Here is a 22,970-nt window from a genome sequence, read left to right as displayed (position 1 = left end):
GGGCGCGCTCTCCAGAGGGGGGCGGGAAAGGGAGAGTTGGGACGAACCATTGCCAACGCCGGGAAGAGGGGGGCAGCGCCTCCTCGCGCGAGGAAAAGCCGGGCGCTGCCGAGGAGGAGACTTAGCGCCCCCCTCCTCCTGCCAGGGGAATGGGACGACCCGTTTCTGCGGCCTCAGCCGGCGCTCGCCTGAGGGAAGCCAAACAGATGCGGCTTAGCAACCGAAGAGGTTGGGAGCGTGAAAGGAGGGGGGGGGGGGGGGGTAGAGAGAGAAGAGCGAGAGAGAGCAATGACTTGCATCGCTTTCCCACTCGTGCTTTCTTCATCAACGAACTGGGGTTTGAATCCCCCTTTGCCGAAGGATGGATAAAGAGACCCGGATAGTGATGATGATGACACAAACAAAACCGCAGAGCAGTGGCGATGATGCGCATTAAAGTGCCCACTTTCGTACACTTCCGTGGGAGTCTGTGGCCTGGAAGCCAGCCTCGAACGGCCTTCAGGGCTCAGTGCAGGTGGGAACTTTGAGGCAGAGCCTCCTGTATCCGAAATGCTTGGGGCAGGAGGTGTCTTGGAGATGGGACTCCAAATCAGCAAACGTCTTTGTCTTTGGGTTGCTGTGAGTTTTCTGGCCTGTATGGCTATCTTTCAGAAGCATTCTCTCCTGACCTTTCGCCCACATCTATAGAAGGCATATTCAGAGGTTGTGAGGTCTGTTGGAAACTAGGCAAGTGCGGTTTATATATCTGTGGAAGGTCCAGGGTGGGAGAAAGAACTCTTGTCTGCCTGAATGTTGTCTGCAAGTGTGAATGTTGCAATTGCCCACCTTGATTAGCATTGAATAGCCTGGCAGCTATGATGATGATGATGATGATGATAATTTTATTTTTATATCCCTCCACCATCTCTCCCAGCTGAGCTGCTGAACTTGCTGACTGAAAGGCCAATGGTTCGAATCTGGGGTGTGAGGTGAGCTCCCGCTGTCAGTCCTAACTTCTGCCAACCTAACAGTGCATGCAAATGCAAATGTGAGTAGATCAATAGGTACCAGGAAGGTAACAGCACTCCATGAAATCATGCCAGTCACATGACCTTGGAGGTGTCTACAGGCAACGCCGGCTCTTCGACTTAGAAATGCAGATGAGCACCAACTCCTAGAGTCAGACATGACTGGACTTAATGTCAGGGGAAAACCTTTACCTTTACCATCTCCCCAAAGATACTTGGGGCAGCTGACAAGCAGGACCAAGCCCAAATAACAGAATAAACCAAAGAAAAACATATTAAAAATGCGGTAAACATATAACAAACTAATTAAACAATTAAAACCATAAAGTATGAAAACATCATTAAAATAGATCAAAACCAATCTCAATAACCAGAGCCAGGATTATAGTGGGCATATCAAAATTAAAGGCTTGTGCAAAAAGAAACAGTAGAGCCAGAGCTAGGTGTAAGGTGCTGAGTTCAATCTGACAAGATAATTAGGTCTGGACAATCATAGACAGGGGCCTAATTATTAGCAAATGTGTATTGGAATATCCATGTTTTAATGTCTCTATGGAAGTTATTCAATGGCAGAAAGGTAGAAACTATGAAAATGAACAAAATCTGGCTACAGTATTTTAAAAACTTCTAAAATCAGGACAGTAAATAAAGAACAACACTCAGAAGACAGGGGAATCCCAGACAAGAAACAATCAGGACCAATTAACATCTCCCAACAAAGGATTCCCCCAGGCAGAAAGCTGCATGGCTATTCAGTGCTACTCAAACTGGCCAGTTGCAATATTCACACTTGCCTCAGACAGACAAGAGTTCTTTCTTCCACCCTGAACATTCCACAGATATATAAAGCCCACTTGCCTAATTTTCAACAGACCTCACAACCTCCAAGGAGGCCTGCCATAGATATGGGTGAAATGTCAGGAGAGAATGTTTCTGAAACATGGCCATAGAGCCCAGAAAATTCACAGCAACCCAATGATTCCAGCCATGAAAGCCTTTGACAACACCTCTTTATCTTTTCCATATATAGACCTTGTGCACATAGCTTGCATAATATCATGCAGTGTTTTTGTGCAGATGATTGTGCCATCAGTATGCAAAAGGTGTCCCTCTCTTAGCCACCCATGAGGATCATTGTGTAGTATTTTGGAAGTCCAGATAAGGGATGCTGCTCCAGCTGTATTACTTCACTGTTCTTTTGATCTCTCATTCCTTCAAGCCATTCAGGCCTGCTTCATGCACTATTTCCTGGTGGAGACTTTCACCCAGACACCAAAGGTGTATAACGGTGTAACGGCATTAATTGTCACTTGTAAGCTGCCCTGAGTCCCCTCGGGTGAGAAGGGTAGGGTATAAATAATTGAAATAAATAAATAAAGGCACCAGATCCCACCTGATCTTGGAAGCTAAGCAGGATCTACCCTGGTTGGTACTTGGATGGGAGGCAGCTGAGGAATTCCAAGTGCTGTGGGAACATTTCAGAGAAAGGAACTTGCCAAACCACCCCTATATATTGCTCATCTAAGAAAATCCAGTGTAATTAGTGGGTCAATGTAAGTCCACAGGCAATTTGAAGGCACATGGATAATAATAATAAGAAGAAGAGTTTTATTTCTTGCCCGCCTCTCCTCATGGCTCAAGGTGGGTTACAGCATTACTAAAACATAAACACATAATCGTTTTAAAACACTCCATAAAATACATACTGTATATTAAAACATAATTCCATAAAATACATATTAAAATACACAAAGCAAAAATTAGGCATACAATGGAAGTTTAAAATTTATCATTAAAACTGTCTGGGTAGGCTTGCCAGAAAAGATAGGTCTTCACTTGTATCTTAAATTCCAACAGCTCTAACAGCAGGTCATTCCACAGTGAATTGGTTTCTACTCTCTCTTTATAAAATCACATTGATTTCAATGGGGTTTACTCCTAGGAATGTGTATATAGAATTCAAACCTTGAACTGCAATCCTTTGCCTATGTTAATGGCTTTTACAATAAGAAAATACTCTATGATGATGTTATGTACAGATTTCTCCACTTACAATCACAAGATTTGCCATTAAACAAAAATGTGATTTTTTTCTCTCTCTCTCTCTCTGATATATATTTGATATCTTTTTCAGAACAATGGCAGTAAACCGAATGGTGATTTTACTGTCATCATCTTTATCTACACGCCAAACCACCTTTTCCCCAAAATTGGGAATCATATCGACAAATTGAGAGTCCTCATAGCCAATTGCATTCCTGCTTCCTGTCATTCACAGTGAGAAGGATACAACCATCACGAGTTCCTCATTTGAAACAGGACAGATGTACAAACACCAGAAAATGGTGGTGGTGAGTTGTGTGTATGTGGATTTACAATATCCACGAAAGAGTGATACTTCTATTGGCAAGCCAAAATGCACAGTTGGTCAATAAAGGTATTGTTCTTTTGTGGATTTTGCATTTTGATGCATTTTCTATCCTGGCCAACTCTTGTTTCCTCAGCAAGTAATGAATGTAGCCACTTGGTCACAAATATGTAATGTTTGTGTTTTCTATCCCCTGCCATCAGTAAGAGGAAGCATACAGACATGTACAGGGTGGTTTTTTTTTTCAGAATAGAATGATGGATTTTAGCCACAACTGTTAGGTAGATCTCCATGATAAATATCTTAACTATGGTCCATATCTCATTTGCAAATTCAGTAAGCCTGTGTAGAGATGACAAGAAAGCAAATTTGGCAGCTAATAATACTTTATTTATAGACCACCCCCTCTCCTCAAGAAGACTCTATTTGCATTTGCAAATAGGTCATTTTTGGTGACAGGGGGTGAGATGTATTTGTGTTCAAAAAAGGACTAGACAAACATGCACCCAAGCTGAATTCAAGCAGATAACTTAAAAGCATATTTAAGCATTATCCAAGACTATTTTATTGGGTCTTCCAAATGATCAAATTATCAGGTCTTTCACTGCATGATTTCAGTGGATAGATTCCTTTATGCTTAAAAAAATAATAATAATGGAAGAATACTGATCTCCCAACCAAAAAAAAATGGGCTTTTAAATTTTTTGAAATAGGAGAAATTGATATTTTGATCAAAGAGAAATCTGCAAATTTTTTAAAGATTGGGAACCATTTGTGTCCTATATAAAGATGAAAGAAGGAATAGACACACTTATGGAATTAGACAGTTGGTTTTATGTTTTGATTTACTTATTTTTAGCAAAAGTTTAAATTCACTTAATAGGAATGGGAAGTTTGTTCCTTTTATTGAGGACTTTGGGGGGGGTGGAAAGTCAACTTTCAATAAGTTTAGGTGTGGGAAGAGTTGTAAGTACTAGACTAGCACTAGACTAGCAATTGTTTTGTTTGGGGGCTTGACTATTGGTCTTTCCTCTTGTTTTTTTTTTGTTTTTGTTTCTCTTTTGATATTATTGTAGCATTTGTTTCTGTAGTTGTTAAAATATAATAAAGTGCAGTTTTAAAAAAGCATTTCAAGTCGTTTAATTTTCTCCAAACCTACTGGAGATGGGGGATTTCTTCCCCAATAGCACCCTGCCCATCTCATACATCTCCCAGACAGCTTGTAGGAAAAGAAGGAAATGTTCTCTGTAGAAAGCTTGGAACTTACAAAAAGGCAATGATCAATGCATCCAGTAATGTAGTGACTTATCTTTGTAAACATCATGGCAAGTTAAAAAACAAGACATTACAGTTCATGTCGAATAAGGAATGATGGAAGTGCTTTTTAAAAAAAAAATATTCCAAGCTCTATTGCCTCTTGAAAGGCAACAAATCCCACTAAAAATAACACACTTGATCTTGATACCTCACAACCTCTGAGGATGCCTTCCATAGATGTGGGTGAAACTTCAGGAGAGAAGGTTCTGGAACATGCCCATACAGCCCAGAAAATGTACAACAACCCAATGATTCCAGCCATGAAAGCCTTCAACAACAAACTTGGATCTTCCTCAGAAGTGCAGTTGGATTAGGCTTGTATTGCTCCTCAAGCTACAGATTCTGGAGATGCTGAGCTTCTTAACTTCTAAGCCAGTGGTTCTCAACCTGGGGTCCCCAGATGTTTTTGACCTACAACTCCCAGAAATCCTAGCCAGTTTACCAGCTGTTAGGATTTCTGAGAGTTGAAGGCCAAAAACATCTGGGGACCCCAGGTTGAGAACCACTGTTCTAAGCTATCTACTTACTTTCCATCCTGTATTTCTTCTGTATGTGTCTAGGGAATCTATATCACTTATAAACAGTGTCAGCAGGTAGCTTCCATGTTAGTGGGGCAATGATTCTGTTCCTAGTTTTATTCAAAATTTTAAAGAAACTATCCAGGGTGCTGAACGTATGGGGGGGAGGGGGTAGCTTTCAACACTTAGATAGATCTTTTATAATTTCAGACTAAATTCTATGGCAGATTTGCCATCCACACTGACTTGGAAACCGCCAGGAGCTGTTGCACCAGCAGCAAGTTATACACTCTCAGCCATAGACAGCCCCATGATAAGCTTAGAGTTGCCATAAGTCAGAAAGGACTTGAGGCCACATAACTGCAACTTAGTATTTTGTTCACATTTTAAATTACTATAAAAATAATTCCTCTACTGAATGTCTATGAGAAGTCCAGATGTTCAACATAACAAAAATATGTATTGTATTAACAATCAGGCTTAATCCTCTTTATACTCCAGCCCACAGTCACTCCCCATGGCTTTGGAGATAGTAGAAGAGGACTGGAGAGAAGGAGGAAGAATAATGAAGAATTATATTGACTATGGAGCTTCCAATTTTTTTCACTTCAAGGTGTTTCAAGAACAGGCACACCATAGACTGCAGAAAGAATAAATTATTATCCCACCTCTCTGTACAAAAACACTCACTTTGAGACTGCCCAATCACATTGCTCAGTTACATAAGCACAAATCTAGTATTTATTATGTTTTAGTTAGCACTTCATTGAATCAAAACAGTCATAAATGTAGAAGCATCCTTCAAGAATAAAATATACAGAATGAAATCTCTTTGGAAAGGAACACAAAACTCTAAAATGAAAAGCAGGTTAAACATTTCTAGAAGACTGTAGTTTTTGCTTTGCAATTATGTTTGTGTTGCTGGAGCATTTGACTTATCTGTTGATAATATTTCTTTGGGAAATCTCTCCCCTCTGCCTTATTATCAAGTTCTGCATAAACAGACTTTATGTTCCTGATGGACAAAGTGATGTTGCCATTAGGAGAGTGGTCGGAAAACAATGATTCAAAACATCCCTTTTAATTCCCCATTTTCCCTTATTTTCAAAAGCAATAGTGGAGTGACTCTATTGACACTAGGATTTTGCCCTGCAAATATCATGGTATACAATGGATAAATGTTTTGCAAGTGACAATGGTTTAACAACAAAACCTCATACGCATTTTAAAGTCTATATTGCAAGTTAAATTATTATGAGAAAACTTGAAGTTTTTTATCTGGATAAGTCAAGTCTGAACACTTCTCTTCTAGTGAACATCTGCTCTTCATCCAATCAGATCCGTGTGTCTTATATAATTCAAGCCAATGTCTGGCTTGAATTATTGAATCATAAAGGTGGTGATTGTTTGATTTTAATGACTACTGCTGTAGGAAAATACAGATATCTGTGAAGAGTCTCTCAAAGCTCTCTCTCCACAGGTACTTCTCAGAAGTGTATACACTTAACATGGATGAGGGCATAGCCGTTCCCTTTATTAAGAGATGCCCAATTTTCTATCACAATGTTTCCTGAAATTCATCTCTTTATTTCCAGTACACCAAACTATATTTAGCATCAGTTACATGGAAATAAAGTCAATATACTGTGATTTCCATGTTTATGCCAAATGTTTACTTTAAAAGTCACATCCCAAAATTATGAAACAAATTGATTCCATTGAAGCAAAGCAAAGCAATTGCGACCATCTACAGTAAGCAAGTACTTACAGTCTGATTCAAACAACTCCAAAATGACCTAACCTTTCCCATCAGATTTGGTTCCCAGCTTTTTTGAAAGGCCACATGTAGGTTCACTGATGTTTACAAAAGTTGTCCTGGGCAACCAAATGGAACACAAAGATTTAAAGGGACCACTGCCACATGAGATGGTATCTTCTCCAAATATTATGTCACCGCATGTCCCATTTGCAGAGAAGTGTGACAGGAAGCAGGGCATGAGACAGCTAAGAAACAAACTGCAATTACTTCTCTTACAGACACATGCATGTACACAAACACTCTGAAAATGGAACAAAGCAATTTGTTTTGCCTTCTGTTTATGGAATTTCTTAGCATAATTAGAGCATTTGCTTTGCTGCATTAACCAGAAAATCACACTCTTTGCTCATAATGTACAGTGTTTTCACTTCGGCTCCCTCTAGTGACAAACGTACAGAAATCATTCTTACAAAGGTCATGTAAGGATAAAGGGCCTTGCTTAGCTTGCTGTAAACGGGTTATTTTGTTTATGAACAGACTATTCCACCTGCTCGGAAGACTTCTAAAATCAACAAAAGGTTGCCAAAACAAAGTCACAGCAAATTAAAAGTGAAAGTGTTGTGGCTGCTTAAACACTAACTCTGTAATCCTATACAGTAGAGTGTCATTTATCCAACATAAACGGGCTGGCAGAACATTAGATAAGAGAATATGTTGGATAATAAGGAGAGATTAAGGAGAAGCCTATTAAACATCAAATTAGGTTATGGTTTTACAAATTAAGCACCAAAACATCATATTGTACAACAAATTTGACAGCAAAAGTAGTTCAATATGCAGTAATGCTACGTAGTAATTACTGTATTTACAAATTTAGCACCAAAATATCACGATGTATTGAAAACATTGACTACAAAAATGCGTTGGATAATCCAGAATGTTGGATAAGCGAATGTTGGATAAGTGAGACTCTACTGTACTTGTTTATTCCCAACCCATTGGAATTACATAGGATTTTCTTAATATATATACTTCGGACTGCAATGGTTTTGAATATCTTCTCATACAGTACATTGGGCATGAGGAAGTTGCTGAGGGTGTGCTTTGGAGCTGGATGAATCCTGAATCAAATCAAAATATGGACAGATGGGGATATCCAGATCTAAACAGGAGTCTTTCGGGGCTGAACAGATTTGAATTCTCTTGAAGATTTGTTAGCAAATCTTGGCTTTCAAGTAACATAGTGTGTCTTCAAAAACCTATAATTAATTTCCATATGAGGAAAGAAACACTGATGCTAGCACCTAGTAGTTGTCAGCAATTCAGTTTATTCAGTGATTGCAATAGCTTGGGTTTGATCCAGTGGTATTTTCCACCAGGAGATGGTATTTCTCATGGGGCCAGATGGCTCCCTTAATCCTGCCAGTTCCTCCCTCCTATTACTTCTCCTCTGATGGCTCAGTGTGTTAAAGTGCTGAGCTGCTGAACTTGCAGACCAAAAGGTCACAGATTCAAATCCGGGGAGCAGATTGAGCACCCCACTGTTAGCTCCAGCTTCTGCCAACCTAGCAGTTCGAAAACATGCAAATGTGAGTAGATCAATATGTACTGCTCCGGTGGGAAGGTAACAGCGTTCCATGCAGTCATGCCAGCCACATAACCTTGGAGGTGTCTATGGACAATGCCGGCTCTTCGGCTTAGAAATGGAGATGAGCACCAACCCCCAGAGTCGGACATGACTGGACTTAACGTCGGGGGAAACCTTTACTTTTTTATTACTTCTCACAGAATTGTAGTGTCCTTGAACTCTCCAGGGCAAAGTTTTACATGATAAAAGGGTAAGGAGAATGGCAAGAAAACGGTGGGCCTGTAGATTGGGAAGAGGGCTATCTATCTGAGTGATGGACTCTTCACAAAGTAGCCAAAATGGCAATTTGTATCATCTTGTTGACTACATGTCTCCATTCCCATCTGGCACGAGACTCCTGGGACTACAATTGCTGTGTCCACACTCTCATATGGACCTCAGTCACAGAGACATCACAGCACCTCTGCCTGCCAAGTCAAGGCGTTCCACAAGACCCTCACCATCACAACCAAGAACCAAGCAGACCCCTCCCTACAATTAGCCAGATAAGATTTTCTCCTTCCCAGTCAAGATGCCAGTGTTCAGAGGAGGGAAGGCAGACAGGGTGTTTTCATAGCCAACACCATCCTCTCTCTACTTTGCTGAAATCAAAAAGCATCCTCTTCTCGCATCTTTTAGGATCTGTCCAGCCTTGGGTGATCAGGCTTGCAGAAGGTAGCTAGTGAGATCAAGAGGATAAAACAGAGCCATTCAAGCCATCTTACTGGGGCCGTATGACCCTTTCACAGGGAGCAATCCAACCCATTGATTCAGCATCCACTAATTAATAGTGATTTCTCTTCCTAAATAAATGTGTAGGACTTGGTCCATGCTCTTGTTACATCCCGTATAGATTACTACAATGTGCTCTTCAATGTGCCTTTGAAAATTGTTTGGAAGCTTCAATTGATCCAATGGGAGGCTGTCAGGTTAATCATTGGAGCAGTGTACAGGGAGCACACAATTCCCATGTTGCGTCAGCTCCATTGGCTGCCAGTTTGCTACCGAGCACAATTCAAAGTGCTGGCTTTGGCCTATAAAGCCCTAAATGGCCCTGGCCAGTTTACCTATCTGAACGCATCTCCTCTATGAACCACCACAGATATTAAGATCTTCCGGGGAGGCCCTGCTCTCGGTCCCGCTACTGTCACAGGCGCAATTGGCAGGGATGAGACAGGGCCTTCTCAGTGAATGCCCCCTGGCTATGGAACTCTCTCCCTGGTGAGATTAGATCAGCCCCCTCCCTCCTGTCCTTTAGAAAAATGATGACCTGGCTATGGGACCAAGCCTTTGGGGCAGTGCAATGAGGAAATAATAGGAAACCTACTCCTCTGACCGGAGCTAGCATGGTGTCCTGAGTTGGTTTAAACAGCTGATTTTAAAGTAGATATAAGTGATTTAAATGTTTAATGTTTTAATGTTTGTGTATATTTATAATTATTTTATGTCCTGGCATGGAATGCTTGCCAAATATATGTTGTGCTCCGCTCTGAGTCTCCAGGGGTGTGAAGGGTGGAATATAAATGTTTTAAATAAGGAGGAGGAGGAGGAGGAGGAGGAGGAGGAGGAGGAGGAGGAGGAGGTACAAACTTCTCAGTTTCCAAGGATGCATCTACACCACTGTGTCCCAATGCTATAGAATTCTGGGATTTTACATTTGTTGTGCCATGGCAGTTAAAGTGTGTCGACCTGCATTAATTCTACAGTGCAAATGTACCCATAGTTCTGCCTAGCCTGCTTTCTAGCTTTTATTTTTCTCTTACATAGGAGGAATAGTAACCAACTCAAGACTGAACTTATTCTCTTCCTCAATATCCACTTTGCATTGTGCTGCCGCAGCCCTTGGCCAATGGAAAATTGCTGTGCTACTATTTCTCATACTGTGTCTCTCCTCCAACTCTCCCAGCTTTAATATATATTTGGATATTGTGGGTATTGCACCATGATTTTGGTAGTGTAGCTTTAGTCCCAGCATAATGTCACTATAGGATTAGTCTGTCCAAATTTCTGGGATCTCTTTCATTTCAAATCTAAATAATCTACTCTTATCTATTTTTCAAAGTCCTCCACTTATATGTTGTTAATTCTCTAGCTTTTGAAAGTACCATCATGTTATATTCTGAAGATAAAATGTCTAATTTTAGTACCTAAACACTACCTAAGGAAGATAATGTTCTTTGAGTGTCTCAAAAGTGCACTTCTTTCAATGAGAAAACTTTGAAATGTGCTTAAATCAGGTGACTATTCACTCTGTTGTGTGCATGCCTTTTTCTTGCTTGTTTTTGGTACACATTGCTTGCTTGCTTCTTTCCTAGATTTGCAGAGTGGTTCTTTCACTTAAATCCACAAAAGGCATAATCTAAATCATCCTATTAATGTTCTGTAAAACAGCCATTATCCTACCGTACTCATTTAATGTGAGTGCTATTTTAATATGAGACAATGGGAAGAAATATCCTTTAACAGCAGGAGTCCTGTTAAGTGCAGGTTGTGCAGGCCATGGGTTAAAATGAGAACTGCCATCCATTTTCCTAGCAAATGAGACTAAATGGAAGAAGGCATTAATAATTTACATCTTCAGCCCATTGATTTTGACTCTGTCTCCATGAGGTTGTACCATATTGTGTGTCAAGGAGAATTTATCTTTCCTTACTCAGTCATGTGCATGCATACAGTTTGTTTCTTACATTGTTTCTCTAAAATAAAAGAATAATTGGATTTTAACATTGAGAGTAATATGTGATAAACAAAGTAGACAAACTGCTACAAGCAGGTCTTTTCTGATCCATATTCCCCTGGTCAGAAAAGTCATGCTGTAAAACTGTTATCTTCTTACACAGCTTTACTAAATTGTACAACACTGGACAGTGAATGATAAGTTAAACACACTCCAATGTAATGCTATACTCCCCAAAATGTCCAGATTGGCCAGGGACAATTCTGATTAATCTTCTGCTACCCCTTTTTCAGCTGCTTTTAAAATATCCCAGTATTTCTCTTCTCCCCACGTTTTTCCCTTTAAGGTAAAAGTAAAGGTTTCCCCTGACATTGAGTCTAGCCGTGTCCGACTCTGTGCGTTGGTACTCATCTTCATTTCTAAGCCAAAGAGCTGATGTTGTCCATAAACACTTCCTAGGTCATGTGGCCAGCATGACTACATGGAGTGCCTTTACCTTCCTGCCGAAGTGGTGCCTATTGATCTACTCACATTTGCATGTTTTTGAACTGCTAGATTGGCCGAAGCTGGGCCTGACAGTGGGAGCTCACCTCGCTCCTGGGATTCGAACTGCCGACCTTTCAATCAGTAAGTTCAACAGCTCAGCAATTTAATCTGCTGTGCCACCAGGGGACCTGGTTGTCCCTTTGTCCAAACCTTATTTCAGTTGGCTTTTGGACCTTTTGGGGGGGTATTTTCAAATCTTCCCTGCAAAATGTTTGAATCATGGATTCAGAATCCATGGAAACAGAGGGTTGACTGTACCCACATCTGTGGTTAATACCATGCCAAAATTAAACTACACACAGCAAAGTTGTGCCTTCTGTGGTTTTTTGTTTGTTTGTTTTTTTGCTACCCCTGCCCTTCCTAGATCAGCATCTCAAAACAATGCCCTCAAAAACAAAACAAAAAATTCAAAGTAGGAGATGGGGCCCATGTCTGAACACGAAATGCATTTATGTTTCATATACACATTATACAAGTAGTCAGAAGGTAATTTCATACAATATTTTAAATATTACGTACACTGAATCATCAGAGAGCAAAGATGTCATTATCTTGGCCACCCATGTGTATAATGTAGAATTTTGGAGCATTTTGTATTTTGGAATTCCTCAAGCTGTATATATTCTCAAGGTACATTCTGATTTTTTCCAAAACATCAAGACTGCATTTGACAGCATAATTACGAAAGCCACATCATACACAAAAAGGAGAAAGGAAGGAGAAGAAAAAAAGAATGCAGTAGCATCTTGAATGCTAACCAGTTTTTATTTTATCATGAGCTTTCATGGATCTAAATTCTCTTCTTAAGATGTAGTTCAGAATGATATTACAGTCTCAGGTAGAAAGCATACCTGGGAGTGGAACAGAATGTAGCATGACCCAGAAAGATGTCCCTTGCCCTACATTTGCAAAGGGCTACCGAAGGAAATCTTCTCAGAGAGCATACACACTAGATTTTCCTTCTGATCTAAACAAGGTTATATAATGTTACAGTGCTATGAATGCTTGCTAGAGGTAAAATAAGGTAAATCATCATAGGAAAATTACCTCTAGAGGAGGGGAAAAAGCCTAAGATTAATATATAAGATAATACGATACTGACAGGGAAGGCTGTCCAAATAAGCTATCAACTATGAGATCTCTGGGGAATGACTGGATCCCTTTTCTAGTAATAGATTGTTTAGAATGAGTCATTATTTGGAAAGGAAGTCGGAAGATTGCTTTATTGTAGCATTTGATGCCAAAGTGTTAACCACAATTAGTTTTGGATTTCATTCCTATGTAGTCCTTTTCGCTCCTTAACTATAGCCATAACTATTCCACTGAACTTCTTTAAGCATAACTCAATCATTGTAGCCTTTTGTTTTAGTAGAACTGAAGTGTAAATGATTTTGTGGCACATACTTTAGGAGAAAATATTGTTAGATTCAAATATGTGCAGTGAAATCCCAGGTTTTTCCTTTTCTTTTAGAAATGATGGGCTCTGAATGCTGAAATTCTGGATGGTGGAATAGGGAGAGATGTTTAACCTGTTCTTGCCTGACATTCTTTCTGCAAATGTCCCTCAGTTGCTTTCCTCGGGCTGTGTTCAGATATGTGTTTATTTTACGAACTGGAAATACTTCCGTATACATCTGAACACACATTAGCACATTGCAGAGATGGCTGTCAGAAGACGTTGATGTTGCCCTAGGCTAGAGGTTGTACTCTTTCCAGGGCTGTGCAGCAGTGGTGACAGAAGGCAGAGAAACCTACTGGCTCTGGGCAGCTTGTTTCTTCCAATGTCTTACTTTCTTCACAGCTGCTGTGCCCACAACCATTGCTGAGTAATAAAAATAAATATATAATATTATAAATCTTTATTTGTATCCCACTTTTCTCACTAAAATGGACAAGTAGGGCTTTCAAGAGACTTCCATCACACAACAGCTCCACTTGTTGTTCAGTTCTAATTTTGGGATGTATATGTATACACATATGCATAAACATGAACATGTGAATTTCAGGCATGGATTGTGTATGTGTATGCTAGGGATACCAATATTTTCTTATTCTATTCTGACATACAGACATGAGGGATTTCATTTTTTTATCCTGACTGAGGAAGAGTTTGTACCTATTTGTTCATTTTGCTGTGTTTGACTATGTTCTTGATGGGGAATATCATGCTTTGAGTGTTAATCAGTTAATCCGTGCTAAGGTATTTGCGTCATTGAACCATCAAATGTTTTGTAAAAATATGATGTTAACTAGCATGCTTTGTACATTTATTTTTGATGTCACTATTTTCTCCCCAAAAAACCCTCTGTGTTTTTGTATATGTGTATATGTGTGTTGTATATACAGCTGAAGCTAAGAATAGCACTTCATGCATCTGAGTAAATGGACTTGAAAAAAGCTAAGGTGTCAAAATGTTCTTTGTTAGTTTTGCTGCAACAGACTAACACAAGAAACTCTTCCACTGCAACAGTTTCCAAAACACTAAGAAATATTTTGTAACGTGTTACAATGTTGATTCAGTGAGGTACAGTGATGTGAGAACTGGACTAGACGTGCATCTACAGTCATTGTAGAATTAATGCAGTTTGACAACACTTTAACTGCCATTTGTAGTTTCACAAGTTCTTCAGCTATCTTTGCTGAATAGTGCTGTTGCTGCAGCAAACTACAAATCACACGATACCATTACATAGGACCATAGCAGTTAAAGTGGTATCAAACTGCATTAATTCTACAGTGGAGATGCACCCTAAGATCCCATTCAGCCATGGAAAACCACTACGGAACTTGGGGCACCCCTGAGAGAAAGGCAGTGGGGCAATAAAATGGGGGTGGAAAAAGAAATTGATGTTTTGATCATGTTAGGTGTGCAGTTTCAGATCATTCAATACTCCTCCAAATAGTTCAACAAGGTTGGAAGGTTGCAATATTTGTTGGTTTACTTCTCACTTGTTGTTTTTTTGTTGGTTTGTTTTGTTTTTGTTCATATTCTAATGGAGTTTCTGCTGTCCAGGATCTATTTTCAACACACATCTCACATTTCTTTTTTGAGATAATTGATTAAAATAATATGTTTCTTTCTCTTTTCCTCCTTTCTAAAAAAATTAAAGGCACAGTGCTATAGTTCATCAATGAAATAGTCAATCATTCTGTGCTGTATCTAAACCTCTTAGGCTCCTTCCACACAGCTGATTAAAATCCCACAATATCTGCTTCGAATTGGAATATATGGCAGTGTGGACTCAGATAACCCAGTTCAAAGGAGATATTGTGGGATTTTCTGCCTTGATATTCTGGATTACATGGCTGTGTGGAAGGGCCCTTAAAAAGAGATAGACGAGAAAGCTTGTCCTACAAATTTTAGCAAACCATCCTCCAGCATTAAAAAAAAATCAAACATCTGGAAGAGATTGTATAATATAAAATTACCTTCAGGCTATGTATAGAAAGTGTACATGAAACATACACTATGTTTAGTCTTGCATCTAAAACACATCATTATGCATGTATATACAAAAACAGGTGTTCCAAAAACAGGTGTTCCAAAATTTGGGGGAAAAAATCCAAAACACCTAGCATTTCAGATAAGAGATATACAGTCTGTACATATATAAACAAGTGTGGAGAGAACTACCACTCTGCAAAGCCATACTGCAGCACATTTACTTAGAAGTTGTTTTGCCAACTGCATGTGGCTCATTTGCTCCCAAAAGGAGGGTCAGAAGTTCTGGCATTGGGACAGCAGTGCATTAACATCCCACCAACATGGCATAGTGGTTTGGGCACTGGAGTATGGCTTCAAATCTCTTCAGATAAATACAATGGAGATGCATCTACATCAGGCATGGGCAAACTTCGCCCCTCCAAGTATTTGGACTTTAACTCCCACAATTCTTAACAGCCAGTAGGCTGTTAGCAATTGTGGGAGCTGAAGTCCAAAATTCCTGGAGGTCCAAAGTTTGCCCATGCCTGACCCATACCCTATTATTAATACAACTTTACACTACTTTCACTGCCATGGCTCAATGCTATGGAATCCTAGGAGTTGGAATTTGGTGAGGGACCAACACTCTTTGGCATAGAAAAATCTTGTAAAACGACAACTCCCAGGATTCCACAGCAAAGATTCATGGACATTAAAGAGATGTCCTATTGCATTTTATACTATGGGTGTATCTCTCAGTCTCAGAGGAAGGCAATGTCAAACAAATCTTGTCAAGAAACCCCCATGATAGGGTCACTATAAGTCAGAAATGAAGGCAATAGCAACGAATTCATACCAATGTTTCTTACTCCAGAAATTGACACTTTTTGTTGGGATGTGTGTGTGTGTGTGTGTGTGTGTGTATTCCTCACCCAAGAAGTGCCTATGGAGAGCAAAACAGTGCTGGGTTATAGGTAGCAGCACATTGTTGACTAGGAGTAGACTATTACACACAGATCAAAATGTATCAAATCACTTCAGTACAAAGCTTGGAAAATTGCATTTTATAGCAAAGAACACATATCCTCAGAAGGCCACCCCCCACCCCCCGATTCTTTTAAACCCTTTTCAAATGGGTTTGGTACTTTTAGAAACAAGCTACACCAGGCATGGGTAAACTTTGTTTTTTTGTTGTTGTTTTTTTTGCCTTGGGGCTGCATTGCAGGTCCAGCTGGAAGGGTCAGGCCAGGAGGGAGGGGAATGTCATACCCCAGCCACCTTTGGCTTCTGAACCTGATTCAGAAATGAACTTTGACCAGGATGAAGCTTATTCTGACTTTTTACCTAGTCCACAGAGGTCCTTCCAATTACAGCTGCCGGCTGTTGATAGCTCAGATGATTCCTTAATTGGAAGAGAAACTGAAAATATTACTCCCATGGCTGAACCAGATGTTCTTAGTTCCCCAGAGAATGTGTCCTTGAACAGAAGGGAGTTTCTGCATCGCCAGAGATCTGAAAAACAAGGACTCTGCAGGAGTAACCGCTTGGCATCTCGACGGGATAATGGATAGAAGATTTTCCCTTGGGAACCTTTAGGGAGTTTGGCTTTCCTTCTTTGTGATCAGCTCTAAGTTCCATAAAAGTGTCTTGCACCTTGAACACTTTGTGGTGTCAACGTAGCTATTTCCTGAGAAAGGTTCACCGACTCTAGCTCCTGTTTCTCCAAGCCAAGTTTCCTGATCCTGGCAGCCAAGCGAAGCTGTGACTCCCGAGTAGACCTGGAGTAAAGTCTACTTCCTTGCCTTGTTCCTGAATCAAGTTGGCCTCAGCTTCGTCTCATTCCTGCCTTGATATCAAAGACTTCCTAGTGACTTTGGACTTCGTTATTCAGTCTTGCTTCCTTATTGTTCCCCGCTCAAGAACTTTCCAATAGTTTTGAGCGTGTTTCGGTTTCTGGACTTTGGACAATAATATTGGACATTTCTCTTTAACCCTTTGGACTAATTCATACCTTTTCTTAAAGGACTATTATCTGCTCAACCTTTCCACTTATTCATTCCTGAATTTATAATTGTTTTAATAAAGATATTGTATGATTATTGGTCTCTGTCTGGTTTCCAGTGCTCACGCTGCCTTGGGTTTGCAACAGGGAACCATTCACATGCTGGGCAGAATGGGCCGTGGGGGCCAGGGGCTGGGAAAGTGTGGAACCAGGAGGATGCAGGGCAGGACCTGGGTTATTCTCAAGTTGTCCTCTCTGCATAAGGACGGAACTACTTGCCCCATTCTTATGCCAGGAGGAAGGCAGGATAGGTGGTGACTGCCCCGATCCTACCTCCAATCTTCCCCAATCCTCGGGCTGTCCTCTTGGCATTATGCCAGGAGGAGGGCGAGACAGGCGGTGGCTGAGAATGCTTCAGGGGGCTCTCAGCTGCTGCATGCCTTCCTCCCCCTTCTTTCTGGCATAAGGATGTGGTGGGTCACCATGCACTTATGCCAAGAAGATGGGGAAAATGAGGAGGGCCTAAGGTAAGTGCCCAGGGGGCTGCATCCAGCCCCCGGGCCTTAATTTGCCCATGCCTGAGCTATACATACACACATATTTGAGTATACACACCACTCAGACATATATAGAGCATGCACACAGTAGTGTGCATGTGAATGCGTGTATGTATGTATGTACAGTATAGTCAGTCCTCGAGCTACAAGCATCTGACTTACAAATGACTCCTAGTTAGGAACAGGGCCGAGACAACAGGAAATGAGAAAAATCTACTCCTAGGGAGGGAAATTCAGTTATCATTGAAAAAGGTGTCTCCACTGAAGCTTTCGCACAAATATTCTAACCAAATTTTTCAAAATCCAGTTATCACAGGAACAGAAAGTGAGGAAAAATCTTCTGAATAATAATAATAATAATAATAATAATAATAATAATTTTATTTTTGTATGCCGCTTCCATCTCCCTAATGGGGACTCGGAGCGGCTCACATGGGGGCAAGCCCAATACAATCATAATATCATAAAATCAACAGTTGAGATGTGAAAGAATGCATTTAAAAACAAATTAAACAAATCATGATTTAAAATAGACATAATTAAACAGGATCAGGATCACAGACAGCAAAGCAAACCCCACAGTGGTGTTCACCCTCCCCTATGCTAGTCAAAGCTCTCTGTGTGTGTGTGTGTATGCAAGCTTTGGATAGTATAGGTAAGGGTAAAAACCCCAGTGGGGTTTATTTTGCCATCTGTTCTTAAGTTGAATATGTATGTAAGTCAAAACTAGTAGTTTTTAAAGTGTAACTCTGGCTATATATATATATATATATATATATATATATATATAGGCTTTGGATAGTATAGGGAAGGGTGAACACCTCAGTAGGGTTTGTTTTACCATCTGTAGTTAAGTTGAATTTGTATGTAAGTCAGAACAGGTACTTTTTAAAGCAGAGGTTCCCAACCACATCAACTCTAGTTTCTGATACAGAACATATGCCATCCAGTAGTCAACATCTGCTCACCCACAGAAAACAATATTTAATAATCTATATCTGATGTGGTGTATCCAATACAATTTGCTTTCAGGTGCCACATGGAATGGCTCCACTCAGGAGAGGGAGGAGGAGGAGGAGAAGCAACAGTCAGGAGGCTTGTTGTTGCATCTTTAGTGGGTAGTCAGCCTCTACCTTCCTGACATCCCCATTGCCTTGGCAATATAAGAGGGTTTTGTGAGACCAGTCGCTCTTGTTGCAATGGTGTAGTTTTTGTTTTTTATGTTAGGAGCGACTTGAGAAACTGCAAGTTGCTTCTGGTGTGAGAGAATTGGCTGTCTGCAAGAACTTCTCCCAGGATACGCCTGGATGTTTTGATGCTTTTACCACCTTGTGGGGGGCTTCTCTCATGTCCCTGCATGGAGCTGGAACTGATAGAGGAAGCTCATCCATACTCTCCCTGGGTTGGATTCAAACCAGCAACCTTCAGGTCAGCAACCTAACCTTCAAGTCATCAATCCTGCTGGCACAAGGGTTTAACCCACTGTGCCATGGTGTAGTAATGGTGAGGCTACAGATCATATTTTAGTTCTTGAGGACCACTGATGGTCCACGGCCACAGGTTGGGAACCACTGATATATAACAACAACAACAACAACAACAACAACAATATAGTTCAAAAGCGTCTATCTTCCTTCGCTCAGCCTTCTTTATGGTCCAACTCTCACATCCATAGGTTACTACGGGGAATACCATTGCTTTTACTATGTGGACCTTCGTTGCCAGTGTGATGTCTCTATTTTTCACTATTTTATCGAGATTGGTCATTGCTCTCCTCCCAAGAAGTAAACGTCTTCTGATTTCTGGGCTGCAGTCTGCATCTACAGTAATCTTTGTGCCTAGAAATACAAAATCTGTCACTGCCTCCACATTTTCTCCCTCTATTTGCCAGTTATCAATCAATCTGGTTGCCATAATCTTGATGTTAACTGCAACCCAGCTTTTACACTTTCTTCTTTCACCTTGGTGATAAGGCTCGGCTCCTCCGTGCTTTCAGACATCTGTGTATCTAAGGTTGTTAATGTTTCTTCCAGCAATTTTAACTCCATCCTTGGATTCATCAAGCCCCACACGTCGGATGATGTGTGCTGTGTACAAGTTGAATAGGTAGGGTGAGAGTATACAGCCAGGGCCGTAGCCAGAAAAAATTTTTGGGAGGGGTTTTGAAAATTTCGGGGGGGGGGATTGAACCCCTAAACACCCCCCCCCCCCCCCCGCTACTGGCATGTCAATATCTGCTTGAGATAGTGCCTGGAGGGACTCTTAATTTTTTGTGTCTCATAGACTTAGCATGGATTAACCAGTTAAAATTCATGAGTAAACCAGGGGTTTTTTTTAATCTGAAAAATGGGGGGGGGGGTTTGAACCCCTAACACACACACGGTTACAGGCCTGTATACAGCCCTGCCATACTCTTTTCCCAGTCTTGAACCAATCTGTTGTTCTGTGGTCTTTTCTTACTGTGGCTACTTGGTCGTTATACAGATTCCTCAGGGGACAGACAAGGCGACTTGGTATCCCCATACCACCAAGAACTTGCCAGTTTATTATGATCCACACAGTCAAAAGCTTTAGAATAGTCAATAAAGCAGAAATAGATGTTTTTCTGAAACTCCCCGGCTTCTTTCATTATCCAGCGGATGTTGGCAATTTGGTCTCTCCTTCCTCTGCCTTTTCTGAGCCCAGCTTGGACATCCATGTATTGCTGGAGTCTGCCTTGCAGGATCTTGAGCATTACCTTACTGGCATGGGAAATAAGTGCCACTGTACGAAAGTATGTATCTAATATGTATATATACGAGGATACTCAGTAGACAGATATTGAGTATCCACGGATAGATGCATCTCTACGCCCAGGAGGGCGGGCGCAGCCTTTCTGCTCAGGTGGGGTGGCTGGAGGGCTTTGGCGGGAAGAGGCGAAGGAGGAGGCGCTTGAAGCGGCCGTCATTTCCGTCGTGTGTTGTGTGCCTCTGTGTGAGAGAGGGAGGGAGGGAGCGAGCCAAGGAAGGAGGGAGCGAGGAGCAGCAGCAGCAGCAGCAGCAAGCCAACCCGCCCGCCAAAGCGCTCTCCGAGGGAGACAAGAAGGAAGACAGCGCTGCGGGGAAGGAGGAGGCGAGAGAAGAGCAGGCAGGCAAGAAGGCAGGCGCCCGACCGGGCCCTCAGGACTGCTTTCCCCGCTGGAGGGCCGGAGCCAGCCATGGGCAACGCCGCCACCGCCAAGAAGGGCAACGAGATCGAGAGCGGTGAGTGCGAGGGCGGAGGGCAGGCCCAGGCCTAGGAGGAGGAGGAGGAGGAGGAGGCCTGCGTGTCGGCTGCAGCCCTCCCCGGCTTAGGAGTAAGCGGGTTAACCGGTCTCGGCCAGGTTCAGGGCAGCTAGCCGCAGGAAAGCAGCGCCGCCTCCCCCAGCCTTCCCTCCTTCCTTCTTTCCTCTCTCTCTGTCTGTCCTCTAGCTTAGGTCAGGCTGTCCCACTCGAGAAGGGAAGCCTCTTTCCCCCTCTCCCACTCAGGAGGAGAGACCTTTCTCCCTCCAACCCGAGGAGAGCCCTGCGCAATGATGTCAACTCGTGTTGTCCTCCAGGTGTTGTTTTTTTTTACTTCAACTCCCAGAACCCCCGCCAACTGGGCCATAGCTCAAGGATTCTGGGAGTTGAAGTCCCAAAGACTCGCAGGGCCTCATTACGCAGCGCTCTTGAGCTTCTCCCTGGACACTGAGAAGGCTTGGAGAGTTTGCAAAGAGAGGACCAAGAAGGACCCATCTGCTGTGGTTTGTTTCCTGCCTAGGGCTTTCCCCCCAGCTCATCCTCTCCTGCGTTGTTTCTACAAAACTGTCTTGATAGTTTTTCCAAACTGGAGGGGACTGGAAACCATTATTCTCAAGTTTCAGGAACTTGTGGAAAACTTTCCAGTGTTTGTGGAGTGCTTCAGTTTGTCTACATAAGGAGCATGTGAAGAATAGACAACAAAGAGTCTTGTGGTACCCGAAAAGATGAGCAAATTTTATTTGGCCTCAGCTTTTGTAATAATGATGATGATAATAATAATAATAATAATAATAATAATAATAATAATAATAATAATAATAATATCTGTTGTTGAAGGCTTTCATGGCCGGAATCACTGGGTTGCTGTCAGTTTTCCAGGCCATATGGCCATGTTCAGAAACATTCTCTCCTGATGTTTCACCCACATCCATGGCAGGCATCCTCAGAGGTTGTGAGGTGCATTGGAAACTAGGCAAGTGGAGTTTATATATCTGTGGAATGTTCAGGGTGCGAGAAAGAACTCTTGTCTTGCTCTTTATTTATTATCCTGATTTTAGAGTTTTTTAAATACTGGTAGCCAGATGTTGTTCATTTTCATGGTTTTCTGCTTTCTGTTGAAATTATCCACATGCTTGTGTATTCCAATGGCTTCTCCATGAGGTCTGACATGATAGTTGTTAAGCGTGTTCAGCCAGAGATGTCAGACATAGCAGAGCAGCTGGTGAGCCAACCTGGACATAGCATATTATTTGAGAACACAGAAATGCTGGCCACTCTAGCAACCACCATGTCAGATTACACAGAGAAGCCATTGAAATCCACAAGCATGTGGACAATTTCAACAGAAAGGAGGAAACCTTGAAAATGAACAAAATCTGGCTACCAGTATTAAAACTCTGAAATCAAGACAGTAAATAAAGAAGACAGGGGAATTCCTGACATGAAACAATCAGAGCCAGCTAACACATCCCAACAAAGGATTCCCCCAGGCAGGAAGTAGCCAGGCCTTGAAGCTGCAAGGCTTTTCAATTCTAATCAAGGTGATTAATTGCAACATTCACACTGGCCTCCAACAGAAAGGAGTCCTTTCTCCCACCCTGGACCATCCACAGATATATAAACCTTCTTTGCCTGGTTTCCAATATACCTCACAACCTCTGAGGATGCCTGCCATAGATGTGGGCGAAATGTCAGGAGAGAATGCTTCTGGAACATGGCCATACATCCCGGAAAACTCAAAGCAACCCAGTGATTCTGGCCATGAAAGCCTTCAACAAAAGTTTCCAGTGTTTGTGGAGCACTTCTGTTTGTCTTCATTAGGAGCCAGTGAAGAATAAACAACAAAGAGTCTTGTGGCACCCGAAAAGATGAGCAAGTTTTATTTGGCCTCAGCTGTTGTAATAATAA

At 41.5% G+C, this 22,970-nt stretch overlaps 2 protein-coding genes and 1 long non-coding RNA gene across 4 annotated transcripts in view; 2 read left to right on the top strand and 1 right to left on the bottom strand.

The window, feature by feature from the left end:
- ttll7 (tubulin tyrosine ligase like 7) overlaps window positions 1-7,091 on the bottom strand; it is a 107,781-nt gene extending 100,690 nt beyond the window's left edge. Inside the window, exon 1 of the mRNA XM_062978101.1 lies at window positions 6,979-7,091. The gene's annotated coding sequence lies outside the window, so the exon portion shown is untranslated. The remainder of the gene's footprint in view (window positions 1-6,978) is intronic.
- LOC134298337 (uncharacterized) lies at window positions 5-4,503 on the top strand. 2 transcript variants are annotated; one of them, XR_010005358.1, is made up of 3 exons: window positions 5-604; window positions 727-968; window positions 3,142-4,503. It is a non-coding gene; the product is annotated as an uncharacterized LOC134298337 (long non-coding RNA). The 2 variants fall into 2 exon arrangements; XR_010005357.1 differs by having other exon boundaries at window positions 5-968.
- A 13,671-nt stretch (window positions 7,092-20,762) lies between the features above and the next one.
- Window positions 20,763-22,970, top strand: part of prkacb (protein kinase cAMP-activated catalytic subunit beta) — a 91,030-nt gene continuing 88,822 nt past the window's right edge. Inside the window, exon 1 of the mRNA XM_008114163.3 lies at window positions 20,763-21,044. Coding sequence (XP_008112370.1) covers window positions 20,999-21,044 — 46 coding nt within the window. The 5' untranslated portion in view covers window positions 20,763-20,998. The remainder of the gene's footprint in view (window positions 21,045-22,970) is intronic.

Source organism: Anolis carolinensis, chromosome 4 (genome assembly GCF_035594765.1).
Source record: "Anolis carolinensis isolate JA03-04 chromosome 4, rAnoCar3.1.pri, whole genome shotgun sequence".
NCBI classification, from domain to species: domain Eukaryota; kingdom Metazoa; phylum Chordata; class Lepidosauria; order Squamata; family Dactyloidae; genus Anolis; species Anolis carolinensis.
This window is presented reverse-complemented; position numbering and strand designations above follow the sequence as displayed.